Source organism: Macaca nemestrina, chromosome 20 (assembly GCF_043159975.1).
Source record: "Macaca nemestrina isolate mMacNem1 chromosome 20, mMacNem.hap1, whole genome shotgun sequence".
NCBI lineage: Eukaryota > Metazoa > Chordata > Mammalia > Primates > Cercopithecidae > Macaca > Macaca nemestrina.
The window spans coordinates 992478-1008371 of record NC_092144.1 but is presented as its reverse complement, the minus strand read 5'-3'; the positions used below and the strand labels follow the sequence as shown (position 1 = coordinate 1008371).

At 57.6% G+C, this 15894-nt stretch overlaps 1 protein-coding gene across 1 annotated transcript; it reads right to left on the bottom strand.

Annotated features, from left to right (window-relative positions):
* Positions 1–1173: 1173 nt before the first annotated feature.
* On the bottom strand, positions 1174–8033 carry LOC105486449 (proteinase 3). Its single transcript, XM_011749316.2, has 5 exons — positions 7932–8033; positions 5592–5757; positions 5156–5297; positions 2823–3053; positions 1174–1556 (listed from the first exon to the last, which is right to left on the bottom strand). Exons 1-5 carry the CDS (start codon positions 7996–7998, stop codon positions 1386–1388), a joined length of 777 nt encoding a protein of 258 aa, XP_011747618.2. The 5' UTR covers positions 7999–8033; the 3' UTR covers positions 1174–1385.
* Positions 8034–15894: the final 7861 nt, after the last annotated feature.

Sequence of the window (15894 nt, the reverse complement as noted above, 5' to 3'; positions counted from 1 at the left end):
TAATTAAGTAGGCCGGCTGCAGTGTCTCACGCCTGTAATCCCAGCAGTTTGAGAGGCCGAGGTGGGTGGATCACCTGAGGTCGGGAGTTCGAGACCAGCCTGGCCAACATGGTGAAACCCCGTCTCTACTAAAAATATAAAAATAAGCCAGGTCTGGTGGCGCATGCCTGTAATCCCAGCTACTCAGGAGGCTGAGGCAGGAGAATCGCTTGAACCCGGGAGGTGGAGGTTGCAATGAGCCGATATCAGGCCACTGCACTCCAGCCTGCGCGACAGAGCAAGACTCTGTCCCAAAAAAAAAAAAGGAAAAAAAAGACAAAGGACAGCAAGGAGCTATGTGTGTCCTGAAGCAGGTCGTCCCCTCTCCGTGGTTAATGCCTCCTTCTTGTGGCCACTTGTCCGTCTGAGCTGGACTGTGAGTCCCACCTCTTCCCTGCCTCGGACCGCCCCTCTGGCCACCCCCCAGTTTATTCCTCATGCTTCCACCAGGGGACTCCTCCCCTGCCTACCCCTCCTAGGAGAAATAGCGCTCCAACCCCATCACCCCTCCCCTGCACCCACACCCCTCCCCTGCCTGCCCTCCTCCCCATTCCCTGGCCTCTCGCCCTCAGGCCTCTGCCCAGACCGTGCCCCCTGCCTGGTGGCCCTTAGGATGTTTCTGTTCACACTTTGATATGCAGCTCTGGCACTGCCGCCTCCTCCAGGAAGCCCTCCAGGGTGCTCCCCCATCCCCATCCGCCTCCTCAAGGAGCCCCTGAGCCGGCAGGGACACAGTGGGAGCCCTGAGGGCCCACATGGGCTTCTCGCCAGTTCTAGAAAACGTCTGGGGTGACTCCATTTTCCAGATGAGGAAACCGAGGCACGGAGATGAATAACAACCTGCCAGAGCCACTCTGATGGGGCCGGGTTAGAACCCACAGCCGGGTGACTCCATTTTCCAGATGAGGAAACCGAGGCACGGAGATGAATAACAACCTGCCAGGGCCACTCTGATGGGGCCGGGTTAGAACCCACAGCCACGAGCATCCAGGAGAGAGACCCCCTGCAAGCTGGGCCCCCATCCCCCCTCCGACTCCCCCCATCCTGAGTTTGGGACTCAGGGACTTGAACCCTGGGGACCTCTGGGCAGTTCCCCTCCCCTCCCTATGTGGGAAGGACAGACAGGAGCCGGGGGGAGTTTCAACGTTTATTGAGGTCACGGCGGGGAGAGGTGCAGGGCCGGCCTGTCTCCCGGAGCCCCGAGGGAGGCAGTGTGGTGGGACGGGTGGGGCCGCCCCGGACCCGGGTGGAGGAGGCAGTGTTGGGAGAAGAGCTGCTTCTGTCCAAAGATCCCCCTCCAGGGTTTGCAGCCGGGCTCGGGTCCCGGCCAGCGCTGTGGGGGCGGCTCAGGGGCGGCCCTCAGCCCCCACGCGGCGCAGTATGGAACGGATCCAGTCCACGTAGAGGGCTACCCGCGCGAAGAAGTCGGGGAACTGGCCGGTGGCACATTCCCGGATCACAAAGGAGTCTAGTCCCTGGATGACGCCATCACAGATCAGGGGCCCACCTGAGTCTCCCTGGAGGATGGGGGATGGTCAGTCACCCAGGCTGGCCCCAGGCAGCCAGGACGGGTGCTGGGGTGACCACAAGCTGTTTCAGAATCAAATGCTTCCAATCTGGAACTTTCCCTCCCTCCCTCCCTCCCTTCCTTCCTTCCTTCCTTCCTCCTGTTTTGTTGTGTTTTGTTCTGTTTTGTTTAAGACAGAGTCTAGCTCTGTCATCCAGGCTGGAGTGCAGTGGCGTGATCTCGGCTCACTGCAAACTCTGCCTCCCGGGTTCAAGCGATTCTCCTGCCTCAGCCTCCCCGAGTCTCTCAAGACAGGGTCTCGCTCTGTCGCCCAGGCTGGAGCACGGTGGCACAATCATAGCTCACTTCAACCTCTAACTGCCTGGCTCAAGCGATCCTCCTGCCTTAGCCTCCTGAGTAGCTGAGCCTAAAGGCTCACACCACCACACCCGGCTAATATTTAAATTATCTGTAGAGATGCCGTCCTGCCCCAGGCTGGTCTCAAACTCCTGGACTCAAGCGATCCTTCCACTTCAGCCTCCCAAAGTGCTGGGATTACAGGTGTGAGCCGCCGCTGCTGTTCTGGAATTTTCTTTAACATGTGTGAGCACCAGCCAGGCACGGAGGCTCACGCCTGTAATCCCAGCACTTTGGGAGGCCGAGATGGGTGGATCACTTGAGGCCTAGAGTTCAAGACCAGCCTGGTCAACACGGAGAAACTGCGTCTCTACTAAAAATACCAAAAAATTAGCCAGGCACAGTGGCAGGCATCTATGCATCCAGCTACTCAGGAGGCTGAGGCAGGAGAATACCTTGAACCTGGGAGATGGAGGTTGCAGTGAACCAAGATCTCATCACTGCACTCCAGCCTGGACAACAGAGCGACACTCTCAAAAACAAACAAAAAAAAAGTGTGAGCAGGGAGGGGCTGAGGTCATTTGTAGGAACTGGGCATTTATGGGCCTCCCGCTGGATACCTGGACTCCTGGATTCTGGAAGGGGCCGCCAGGTGAGGCCATATGGGTCTCCCACACCTTCCTGTGGTCCTAGGGGGGAGTGGGGGGCAAGGGACCCCCAGACCCACCCAGGAAGCCAGGTGCAATGTGAGTGCCCCAGCCCGCCGAGCCTGCCCGTTGGGTGTTGGGTGTGCCTGCCTTCCAGGTCTGGAGACAGGCACAGCATGAAGCCACACAGCTAGGAGGTGGCGTGGAACCCTGACCGCCGCCCTCCTCCCCTCAGGGCAGCCCGGATCGCCACGGGGAGCGATGTTACTTACAAAGCAGATGCCGGCACTACGGTGAGGGACGAAAGTGCACACGTTGTGTGGCCGGCACAGTAAGGTGACGACGGTGACATTGAGCTCCTGCAGGACCTGGGCTGGGGGGTCGTAGGTGCCCACTCGGCCCCAGCCCATGGCCAGGCACTGGGTGCCGTGGGGCACTGGCTGGTCCTGCCGTGGCAGCTGGACTGTGGCCACGGAGGCACTGAGGTTGGCCGGACGGTTCAGCTGGGGCAGAAGGCAGATGGCAGTGAGACGCTGCTCCCACGCCACGGTGGCCGCCCAGGCCACCCTCCCACACACCCACTGCCTCAAAATGCCACGCACGGCACGCCGCTCCCTCCGCCTGGGCCCCACGACCCCCTTTGTCCCAGTTGTCACTGTTGTATTCATTCATTTTCTTTTTTTTTTTTTTTTTTTTTTGAGACGGAGTCTAGCTCTGTCGCCCAGACTGGAGTGCAGTGGCGCGATCTCGACTCACTGCAAGCTCCGCCTCCCGGGTTCACGCCATTCTCCTGCCTCAGCCTCCGGAGTAGCTGGGACTACAGGCGCCCGCCACCACACCCGGCTAATTTCTTTTTGTATTTTTAGTAGAGACAGGGTTTCACCGTGTTAGCCAAGATGGTCTCGATCTCCTGACCTCGTGATCCGCCCGCCTCGGCCTCCCAAAGTGCTGGGATTTGTATTCATTCATTTTCTTTCTTTTCTTTTCTTTTTTTTTTTTTTTGAGATGGAGTCTTGCTCTGCCACCCAGGCTGGAGTGCAGTGGCGCGATCTCGGCTCACTGCAACCTCCCGGAGCCCTCCCGTTGGGTGAGGTGGCCAGCCTGGTCTCAAACTCCCAACCTCAAGTGATCTGCCCTCCTCAGCCTCCCAAAGTGCTGGGATTACAAACGTGAGCCATAGTGCCCGGCCATTCACTCACTCACTTTCTTTCTTTCTTTTTTTTTTTTTTTGAGATAGAGTTTCACTCTTGTTGCCCAGATGACAGTGCAATGGCACAATCTCGGCTCACAGCAATCCCTGCCTCCTGGGTTCAAGCAATTCTCCTGCCTCAGCCTCCCAAGTAGCTGGGATTACAGGCATGCACCACCACGCCCGGCTAATTTTTGTATTTTTAGTAGAGATGGGGTTTCCCTTGTTGATCAGGCTGGTCTCAAACTCTCAACCTCAGGTGATCTGCCCGGCTTGGCCTCCCAAAGTGCTGGAATTACAGGCATGAGCCACCACACCCAGCCCATTCATTCATCTTCAAAGCACTTTTTTTTGGTGAGTTGGGGTCTTGCTCTGTCGCCCAGGCTGGAGTGTAGTGGCGCGATCACAGCTCACTGTAGCCTCAACCTCCTGGGCTCAAGTGATCTTCCCGTCTCAGCTCATGAGTAGCTGGGCGCATGCTACCATGACCAGTTGATTTTTAAATTTTTCTTTTGTAGTCCGGGTGTGGTGGCTCCCGCCTACAATCCCAGCACTTTGGGAGGCTCAGGAGGGCAGATCACTTGAGGTCAGGAGTTCAAGACCAGCCTGGCCAACATGGCAAAACACCGTCTCCACTAAAAGTACAAAAATTAGCCAAGCGTGGTGGTGCGTGCCTGTAATCCCAGCTACTCAGGAAACTGAGGCACGAGAATCGCTTGAACCTGGGAGGCGGAGGTTGCTGTGAGCCGACACCGAGCCATTGCACTCCAGCCTGGATGACAGAGTGAGACTCTGTCTCAAAAAAATAAAAAAATAAAAAAAAGTCTTTTATAGAGATGGGGTCTGACTAGGTTGGTCAGGCTGCTCTCAAACTCCTGGCTTCAAGTGATCCTCCCATCCCGGCCTCCCAAAGTACTGGGATTACAGGCATGAGCCACAGTGCCCAGCCCCAAGCACTTACTGAGCACCACCTGTATGCCCGGTCCTGTTCTAAGCCATATGAGTCTGATAGTGAACAACACAGACAAAAATCCTCTGACCTGGGGAGATGGTCTTTCGGGGTGAGAGGAGGCCAGGAGCGCCGGGTGACTGAGAGGAGCACACGGTTCAGTGGAGAACAGTGAATCGGGGAGGGCTGTGGCTGTCCTTGCCACTTCAAGTGGGGTCAGGGGAGATGCCAGAGGAGGCAAGGGTACCTGGGTTTCTGGGGGAACAGCACACCGGGCAGAGGCACAGCCAGGGGAGAGGCGGGGAGGAGGAGGGGCCTGGTGTCCACAGAGCGGTCTCTCCCCCCAGTGCCACCGGACCCAGGCTGCAGCGGCCTCGGTCATGGCCCAGTATACAGTGGGTGCTCAATGAATGCTTGCTGAAGGAATGGGGGCCCCGGAGCCCTCCCTGGCGGCCCTGCCCGCGCACCTGGATGAGGAGAACGTCGTTGAGTTTGTTCTCAGCGTCGTAGTTGTTCTGAAACACCTGCGCCACCGAGAAGTGCTGCTGGCCGGGCTCCCGCGTGCGCACGTTGTGGGCTGCGAGCACCACGTTCACCAGGTGGTGGGGGCTGCGGGGGTGGCGCGGTCACTCCTCGGCGCCCTGGACACGCGCTGCGCCCCGCACCGGGCCCTTCCCGAGGCCGGCGGAGCAGCCACAGACCCCCTCCCGCGGCGACCCTGTCCCCGGGGACCCCCAGAGCGCTGCCCCGGCTCTCCCCGCTCCCACAGCTGCCCACGCGCGAGGGGCCTGGGGTCAGCAGCCGGGACTCAGCCGGGTCCTCCCCGGGCAGAGGGACAGCGGCCCGGCCGGGGCTGGAGGAAGAGGCCGGGGCGGACGGACGGCGCTGGGGAGGGACCCTCACATTTCCTGCAGGCAGTGCGCGGCCGTCAGCACGAAGCTGGGGTGGATCAAGGTGCCCCCGCAGAAGTGGCTGCCCAGGTCCCTCTGTATCTGCAGCGAGGCCATGTAGGGCCTGGAGTGTGGCTGCGCCTCGCGTCCGCCCACGATCTCCGCAGCCCGGGCAGCACCTGCGGGGGAGTCCAGGCGTCAGGGAGCCCCCAGGCTGCAGGGGAAGGGGGGATGGCAGAGCAGCCCCGGGGGTCTCCCCGTCTGCAACCCCCTCAGCCCCTGCCGGCTGGTGGGGAGGGCCCAGCGCCCGGGCCGGGGGTTATTGCAAAGGCGCAAAAAAAAAAAACAAAAAAAAAAAACAGGCGGCTGTTTTCAGTCCCGAGGGTCAGGAAAGCTTTCAAGACGCAGACCAGGCCGGTGGCTCACGCCTGTCATCCCAGCACTTTGGGAGGCCGAGGCGGGTGGATCACGAGGTCAGGAGATCGAGACCAGCCTGGCTAACACGGTGAAACCCCGTCTCTACTAAAAATACAAAAAATTAGAAGGGTGTGGTGGCGGCGCCTGTGGTCCCAGCTACTCGGGAGGCTGAGGCAGGAGAATGGCCTGAACCCGGGAGGCGGAGCTTGCAGTGAGCCGAGATGGCACCACTGCACTGCAGCCTGGACGACAGAGTGAGACTCCGTCTCAAGGAAAAAAAAAGTTAGGTGTGGTGGTTCACACCTGTAATCTCAGCTGCCTGGGAGGCTGAGGCAGGAGAATCGCTTGAATCCAGGAGGCAGAGGTTGCAGTGAACCGAGATCGCACCACCGCACTCCAGCCTGGACAACAGAGTGAGACTCTGTCTCAAAAAAAAAAAAGGCTGGGCATGGTGGCTCATGCCTGAGTGAGACTCTGTCTCAAAAAACAAAAGAGAACAACCACCACCAAAAAAAAAAAGAAGCCGGAAAAAAAAAAAAAAGCCAACAAGGAGACCCATTTTGCAGATGGACAAACTGAGGCATTGAAAAATCCCCCCCCTCAGGTCAGGAGTTTGAGACCAGCCTGAGCAACGTGGTGAAACTAAAAATACTACTACTAAAAATACAAAAACTAGCCAGGTGTGGTGGTGTGTGCCTGTAATTCCAGCTACTCAAGAAGCAAAGGCAGGAGAATCACTTGAGCCACGAGGCTGAGGCTGCAGTGAGCTGAGATTGCATCACTGCACTCCAGCCTGGGTGACAGAGTGAGACTCCGTCTCAAAAAACAGAAAAAAGGGCCGGGCGCGGTGGCTCAAGCCTGTAATCCCAGCACTTTGGGAGGCCGAGACGGGCGGATCACGAGGTCAGGAGATCGAGACCATCCTGGCTAACACGGTGAAACCCCGTCTCTACTAAAAAATACAAAAAACTAGCCGGGCGAGGTGGCAGGTGCCTGTAGTCCCAGCTACTCGGGAGGCTGAGGCAGGAGAATGGCGTAAACCCGGGAGGCGGAGCTTGCAGTGAGCTGAGATCCGGCCACTGCAACTCCAGCCCGGGAGACAGAGCGAGACTCCGTCTCAAAAAAAAAAAAAAAAGAAAAAAAAAAAGAAAAAAAACAGAACAAAGGCTGGGCGCGGTGGCTCATGCCTGTAATCCCAGCACTTTGGGAGGCTAAGGCAGGTGGATCATGAGGTCAGGAGATCGAGACCATTCTGGCCAACATAGTGAAACCCCTTCTCTACTAAAAATACAAAAATTAGCTGGGCATAGTGGCGGGCGCCTGTAGTCCCAGCTACTCGGGAGGCTGAGGCAGGAGAATGGTGTGAACCCGGGAGAATGGCGTGAACCTCCCGGGTTCAGTGAGCTGAGATGGCGCCACTACACTCCAGCCTGGGCGACAGAGTGAGACTCTGTCTCAAAAAAAAAAAAAAGAAAGAAAGAAAGAAAAAAAGAAAATTGCCCTCAGGATAGGGACCTGAGGGGCCCCATGCTCTCTTTTTCCCCTGATTCCGGCATCACTAACTCCTTGACCCTTTCACTCACTCACTCACTCATTCATTCATTCATGCATATTCACTGAGCGTTTGCTGAAGGCCGGGTGCTGTCCAGGAATTCGCTTGTTATAGGTAATTCTCAAAACAGCTCCCCAGGAGGAAAGGACTGGCTTTAGACCATTGTACAGATGGGCAACTGAGTCAAACGGCCGGGGGTCCCCCTTGCCCTTGTCCTCCCCGCCCCTGCAAGCGGTGGTCCCGAGCAGTGAGTGGAGTCTCCCCTGACCCTGCCTCAGTTTCCCCAGCTGTGCCAGGAGGGCTTTGGATGGACCTCGTGGTGGATATTTCCCCAGAATCCACCGGGCCACGGAGGCTGGACGGGCGGGCACGTGGCTCACTCACCACTCAGCAGCAAGGCCAGCAGCACGGACGCCAGGGCAGGGCTGGGGGGCTGGTGGCTGGGAGCCATGGTGGGGTCCAGGGTGCACCCACGGTCAAGCTCCTCTTATAGCCCAATGGCAGAGGCCGTTGGGTTGCCCAACGCCCAGGCTGGGTCCCCACTTCCTCCTTTTGCCTTGGGAGCCTGGGAGTCAGAACGGACTCCAGGGAGGACGCGGGGGCTTTGGACTCAAGGTCCTGAACTTCGTGGGGGCGGGGAGGCTGACTCTCACCCACCCAAGTCGGGGGTCCCTGGCCAGGTGGGCAACATGGCCACAGCCCTCAGCGCCACACACACCCACGTGCCACCCACAAGGAGATGCCTCCCTGATGAGGTCCCTGTGGCCCCCACAAAGCGGGCCGTGACAGCCGTGTCCCATGGGTGGGTGAGCTGGAAACCGACAGGCGCAGGGGACAGGATGGGGAGCTGGGGAGGGCGGGGGCCCACGAGTGACCTCAGTGCCTGAAGCCCCAGCGAACATCCTCCTGCCAGCTTTTGTCTGGGGGTTTTGTTCCCCCTTTAAGGCCACGATTCTCAATCAAGGGGTGATTCTGCCCCAAGGGGACCCTGGGTGAGGTCTGGGGACACCTGTGGCTGTCACGACGAGGGGGGGCTCCGGGCATGGAGTGGGTGGAGGCCAAGGATGATGCCGAGCACGCTGCAGTGTCCAGGACGGGCCCACCCCAGAGAAGGATCTGGACCCAGTGTCCACAGCGCCCCAGAGAAGGATCCGGACCCCGTGTCCACAGCGCCCCAGAGAAGGATCCGGACCCAGTGTCCACAGCGCCCCAGAGAAGGATCCGGCCCCGATGTCCACAGTGCCCAGGGGAGAAACCCTGTGTTCATTATTTGCGGAAAAAAAATGGCCAGGCGCGGTGGCTCACGCCTGTAATCCCAGCACTTTGGGAGGCTGAGGTGGGTGGATCACCTGCGGTCAGGAGTTCAAGACCAGCCTGACCAACATGGCGAAACCCCATCTCTACTAAAAATACAAAAATTAGCCGAGCGTGGTGGCGGGCGCCTGTAGTCCCAGTTACTCTGGAGGCTGAGGCAGGAGAATCCCTTGAACCTGGGAGGCGAAGGTTGCAGTGAGCCGAGATCGAGCCATTGCACTCCAGACTGGGTGACAGAGCAAGACTCCATCTTAAAACATAAATAAATAAAAATAAAAATAAAAAATGGAGTCTGCCCCCGGTCACACCAGACACCAGAATAAACTCCTGACGGGGCGTACGGCGTAAACCAGGGGGACCCCAGCTCCTGGGATTCACCTCCTCTCTCCCTCCCCACTCAGGGCACGGATTTCAATGTGTGCAGCCTCCTGGGACCTCGGCAGGGCAGAGGATCATGGGACGCAGAGTCTCTAGGGCGTCCGTGGAATCCACTAAGCCTGGGGTGATTCTGCCCCCAGGGGTCCCTGGGTGAGGTATGGAGACATCTGTGGTTGTCACGACTTGGAGGGAGCTCCTGGCAGGGCCTGCGATGGCCAGGATGGCCCCACCCCAGAGAACAATAGAGCCCCCATGTCTGCGGTGCCGGGAACGGGGGAAAGCCCAGGACAGAGGATAATATTATTTATTTATAACTGAACAGTTTAAACCTACAGTGACATAGAGAGAAGCATTGAATGAACTTGGAGACCAAAAAAAAAAAAAAACCTTTTTAACGTTTCATTTGGAAACGATTTCACACTTACAGAAGTCCAAAGGGTCCAGACTCCCTTCCGCCCCCCGGACTCCCTCCCCCAGCTTCCCTAAATTCTGTCCTGTTGCTCAACTCTGAGGCCGTGATCGAACCCAGGGCGTGAACATCGATTGGAAACGGTCCCCTCGGCCCCGGGCCCTCTGAGTGTCGCCGGCCGCCCTTTGCCAGGTCCTGGGTGCCCACATCGCCCATCTTCAGCTGCCAGGGTCTCCTCTGATGGGCGCAGTCCCTCTGCCCTCCCGCAGCCCACGGGGTGTTGAGGGGAGCTGGTGGTCGCTCTGCGGAGCGTCCCTCCGTGGTGATGGTCCCCGGTTGCCTCAGGGCTCAGTGGAGGGAGCCCCAGGCGCGGCGTGTGTCTGTCTCGGGCCCCCACATAGGAGCCCACGACTTTGGCCTGTCTGGTGCTGATGATGATAACCTTGACCACGTGGTCAGGGTGTCTGCCAGTTCCTGCACTGTCCAGTTACTGTTTCCCCCGCCTTTTTTTTTTTTTTCTGAGACAGAGTCTCACTCTGTTGCCCAGGCTGGAGTGCAGTGGTGCCATCTCGGCTCACTGCAGCCTCCATCTCCCGGGTTCAAACAATTCTCCTGCCTCAGCCTCCTGAGTAGCTGGGATTACAGGCGCCCGCCACCACGCCCGGCCATTTTTTTTTTCTTTTTGTATTTTTAGTAAAGACGGGGTTTCACTATATTGGCCAGGCTGGTCTCGAACTCCTGACCTCAGGTGACCCACCTGTAATCCTGTCAAAGTGCTGGGAACACAGGTGTGAGCCACTGCGCCTGGCTATAATATTAATGTATATATTATAACATGTGTATATAACATATATGTGTACATACAATATGTAACATATATATTATTTATATTATATAATATATATTTTATAATATACATATATATTTTTTGAGACAGGGTCTGGCTGTGTCACCCAGGCTGCAGTGCAGTGGTGCAATCATGGCTCACTGCAGCCTCGACCTCCGGGGCTCAAGCAATTCTCCTGCCTCAGCCCCCAAGTAGCTGGGACCACAGGTACACTCCACCATGTCCAGTTAAAGTTTTTCTTTCTTTTTTTGGTTGGCTGTTTAATTTTTTGTAGAAATGGAGTCTTGCTGTGTTGCCCCAGCTGGTCTTGAACTGCCAGCTTTCAGTGACTCTCCTGCCTCAGCCTCCCCAGATGCTGGGATCACAGGCATGAGCCACCGTGACCAACCTGATGCCTATTAAAGAACTAGAGCTCTGGCCGAGTGCGGTGGCTCACGCCTGTAACCCCAGCATTTTGCGAGGCTGAGGCAGATGGATCACGAGGTCAGGAGTTCAAGACCACCCTGGGCAACATGATGAAACCCTGACTCTACTAAAACTACAAAAATTACCCAGGTGTGGTGGCAGGTGCCTGTAATACCAGCTACTTGGGAGGCTGAGGCAGGAGAATTGCTTGAACCTGGGAGGCAGAGGTTGCAGTGGGTCGAGATTGCATCACCGCACTCCAGCATGGGAGAAAGAATGAGACACTGTCTCAAAATGAAAGGGTTATTCTCGGCCGGGCGCTGTGGCTCACGCCTGTAATGTCAGCACTTTGGGAGGCCGAGACGGGCGGATCACGAGGTCGGGAGATCAAGACCATCCTGGCTAACACAGTGAAACCCCACCTCTACTAAAAAAAATACAAAAAATTAGCCGGGCATGGTGGTGGGCACCTGTAGTCCCAGCTACTCGGGAGGCTGAGGCAGGAGAATGGCCTGAATCCGGGAGGTGGAGCTTGCAGTGAGCTGAGATCACACCACTGCACTCCAGCCTGGGGGACAGAGCAAGACTCCATCTCAAAAAAAAAAAAAAAGGGGGTTATTCTCATTCAACAAAAGTGCCGCTGCTTTGCCCCATGAGTCAGCTCACGCTGACACTCCCGGCCTTTTTTTTTTTTTTCAGAGAGAGCGGTCTTGCGCCGGGCTCGGTGGCTCACGTCTGTAGTCCCAGCTACTTGGGAGGCTGAGGCACGAGAATCGCTTGAACTCGGGAGGCAGAGGTTGCGGTGAGCTGAGATCGCACCTTTGCACTCCAGCCTGGGTGACAAGAGCAAAACTCCATCTCAAAAAACAAACAAACAAAACAAAACAAAACAAAATAGAGAGGGGTCTTTCTATGCTGCCCAGGCTGGTCTGGAACTCCTGGGCTCCAGCGATCCTCCCCCACCATCTGGTCACCCCCAAATCGTTAAGTGGGTGAATTGTTTGTTGTGTGTAAAGGACGTCTCAGTAAAGCTGTCAACCAAAAAAAGAAAAGACGGACGCGTGCACACATACTGCTGGATCTAGCACACGCGAGAGGCGCCCGGGGAGCTGCCCCCGTCCTCACTGTACATGTGCTTCCCGCTCAGGATCTGTTTCCACGAAAGGCTGATGCAGCCGGGTCCTGACTGGAGCGTCCCGGCATGGTCCTGCGGGCCCCGGGTCCTCCAGGCTCCCCCGTGCGTCCTGGGGGGACCCACGTGCCAAGGCACAGAGACGGGCGGGGAAGGCACGGGCCAGGGCGACAGGAGCGCTTGGAGCGGGTAGCAGGGAGGGCTCCGTGGAACATGCTGGGGGCTCTGCAGGGGTCGGCCTGGGGGCAGAGGTAGTGGGGGCCCCTTCCTGTGCCAACTGTGGGTGTTGCAACCGGTAACGGCTTCAGGGATCGCAGGTGGGGCCGCCCGGGCTGAGGGGAGACCCAGGGGAGGGAGGGTGTAGGAGGCTGAGGCCTGTGTCTCTGTTTCTCTCCCCGCCCTCTTTCTGTCTCCCTCTCTGTCTCTGTCTCTCTGTCTCGCTCTGTCTCTGTCTCCCTATATCTGTCTCTTTGTCTCTGCGTTTGTGTCTCTCTGTGTCTGTCTCTTCATCTCTGTCTCTCTTTTTTTAATCTATCTCTCTCAGTCTCTCTGGTTCTGTCCCTCTTTTTCCGTCTCTCTCTGTGTCTGTCTCTGTCTCTCCATCTCTCTTGTTCTCTCTTTCTTTCTCTCCTCTCCTTTCTCTTTCTTTCTTTCTTTCTTTCTTTGTTGTTTTTGAGATGCAGTCTCACTCTTGTTGCCCAGGCTGGAGTGCAATGGCATGACCTCGGCTCACTACAACCTCTACCTCCTGGGTTCAAGCAATTCTCCTGCCTCAGGCTCCCAAGTAGCTGGGATTACAGGCATGTGCCCAGCTAATTTTTGTATTTTTAGTAGAGACAGCGTTTCACCTTGTTGGCCAGGCTGGTCTCGAACTCCTGGCCTCCAATGATCCGCCCGCCTCGGCCTCCAAAGTGCTGGGATTACAGGCGTGAGCCGCTGGGCCCAGCCTCCTTTCCTCTCCTCTTTATAAAAGGAAAATCTTCTCTCCCTGAGTGATGGGAAGATGCTGACTCGCCCGTGAGGCTCAGCCTCGCCCCGGTTGTGTTTTGTGTGTTTTGTGCTGACTGTTGACCTTCCCATGTCCTTGGGGACCCGACACCCGGCCGCCTTCCACACCCCCCAGGCCCATCCACCCGCCTGTCCTCTGATGCCCCTCGCGGGATTTGTAAGCCAAGCCCAGACATTTCACAATCTGTACCGAGAATTCCCCAAATTTAAAAACCTTCCCAAGACACCAGTGAGTGGGGCGGGGTAGCGGGGTGGTGAGAAGAAACAGAACCGCTGGTTTTAGCCTGAGCACACCTGGGTCTGCCGGGAGGCTGCACGTGGCCGGGCCTGGACAGGGCTGCAGGGTGGGGGCTGTGAGCGTGTCCTGGACAGGGCTGTGAGGCTGGGGGGCTGCAGGCAGAGCCTGGACAGGGCTGCAGGGTTGGGGGGCTGAGGGCAGAGCCTGGACAGTGCTGCAGGGTTGGGGGGCTGAGAGCGGAGCCTGGACAGGGCTGCAGGGTGGGGGCCTGTGGACGGAGCCTGGACAGGGCTGCAGGGTTGGGGGGCTGAGGGCGGAGCCTGGACAGGGCTGCAGGGTTGGGGGGCTGAGGGCGGAGCCTGGACAGGGCTGCAGGGTGGGGCCTGTGGGCGGAGCCTGGACAGGGCTGCAGGGTTGGGGGGCTGAGGGCGGAGCCTGGACAGGGCTGCAGGGTGGGGGCCTGTGGGCGGAGCCTGGACAGGGCTGCAGGGTTGGGGGCTGAGGGCAGAGCCTGGACAGTGCTGCAGGGTTGGGGGGCTGAGGGCGGAGCCTGGACAGGGCTGCAGGGTTGGGGGTGGGACCACGGATGGGACCCCGTTCTATGTCCCTGAAATCTGAGGCCGCCCACAGTCACGCACAGTTCCGCACTGAGGGCCCTCGAGCTGGGCTGACCCCTGCCAGGGGAACCTGAGACCAGCACCCGTGGGCCCAGGACGGGGGAGCAAGAGGGGCCGGAGAGAGGAGGGCGGAAACCGCCCCTAGCAGGAAAAGAATCGCATACCAGCAGGGAGACCTTCATGACTGGACGTGGCCCCAAGCCAGGGACACCAGAAGCCCTTGAACCTCAATCCTGCCTTGGGCCTCAGTTTCCCCATCTGAACAATGGTCAGTCAGTGGCTTCGCCTCTCCAAGCTCAAGCAGGGCCCCCACCAGCTGGCCTCCTGAGCCACTGGCCCCCTCTCTAGGCCTCAGCTTCCCCCTCTGTAAAGAGGACCTGTTGGCCGAGTGCAGTGGCTCACGCCTGTAATCCCAGCACTTTGGGAGGCCGAGGCGGGCGGATCACGAGGTCAGGAGATCGAGACCATCCTGGCTAACACGGTGAAACCCCGTCTCTACTAAAAATACAAAACATTAGCAGGGGTGGTGGCGGCACCTGTAGCCCTAGCTCCTCAGGAGGCTGAGGCGGGAGAATGGCGTGAACCCGGGAGGCGGAGCTTGCAGTGAGCCGAGATTGCACCACTGCACTCCAGCCTGGGCAACAGAGACAGACTCCGTCCCAAAAAAAAAAAAAAAAAAAAAAAAGGAGGACCTGTTATACCCACAAAAGAAAGAAAAGCAGGAGTTTCCAACACAAACCTGCACACGAGTGTCCACAGCACTGACAGTCACAGCTGCTGGAAGTGGAGAGGCTCAGACGTCCATCCACGGGGGCGTCCATCAGCACAGCGTGGCCCTCCACGTGCTGGAACATGACGCGGCCGTGAAAAGGAGCCAGGCTCTGACCCAGGCCACAGCACGGATGCACCGTGAGGATATCACGCCATGTGAGAGACGCCAGACACGAAACACCACGCAGTGTGTGATCCCATTGCTATGAACCGTCCAGGACAGGCCCATCCACGGAGACAGGAAGAGGACGCCTGGGTGCCGCGGACTGGGGAGGGGACAGGGAGTGACGGCTGAGGGGGACACGGATTCCTTTGGGGGTGATGGAATATTCTGGAACTCAACAGAGGTCGTGACCACACAACATTGTGAGTGTACCAAAGACCATTGAATTGCATGCTTCGTTTTATTTTGTTTTATTTTGTTTTACTTTGTTTTATTTTATTTTATGAGACAGAGTCTCACTCTATCCCCCAGGCTGGAGTGCAGTGGCTCAATCTTGGCTCATTGCAACCTCCACAGCCTGGGTTCAAGCGATTCTCCTCAGTCTCCCGAGTAGCTGGGATTACAGGCACATGCCACCACGTCCGACTAATTTTTTGTATTTTTATTTTTATTTTTTTTATTTATTTTTATTTTTTGGGACGGAGTCTTGCTCTGTCACCCAGGCTGGAGTGCAGTGGCCGGATCTCAGCTCACTGCAAGCTCCTCCTCTCGGGTTCACGCCATTCTCCTGCCTCAGCCTCCCGAGTAGCTGGGACTACAGGCGCCCGCCACTTCGCCCGGCTAGTTTTTTGTATTTTTTAGTAGAGACGGGGTTTCACCGTATTAGCCAGGATGGTCTCGATCTCCTGACCTCATGATCCGCCCGTCTCGGCCTCCCAAAGTGCTGGGATTACAGGCTTGAGCCACTGCGCCCGGCCTTTTTTTTATTTTTTTATTTTATTTTTTATTTTTTTTTTTGAGACGGAGTCTTGCTCTGTCGTGGCCCAGGCTGGAGCGCAGTGGCCGGATCTCAGCTTACTGCAAGCTCCGCCTCCCGGGTTTACGCCATTCTCCTGCCTCAGCCTCCTGGGTAGCTGGGACTACAGGCGCCTGCCATCATGCCTGGCTAATTTTTGTATTTTTGTAGAGATGGGGTTTCACCAGGTTGGCCAGGCTGGTCTTGAACTCCTGACCTCAGGTGATCCGCCCGCCTCAGCCTCCCAAAGTGCCGGGATAACAGGCGTG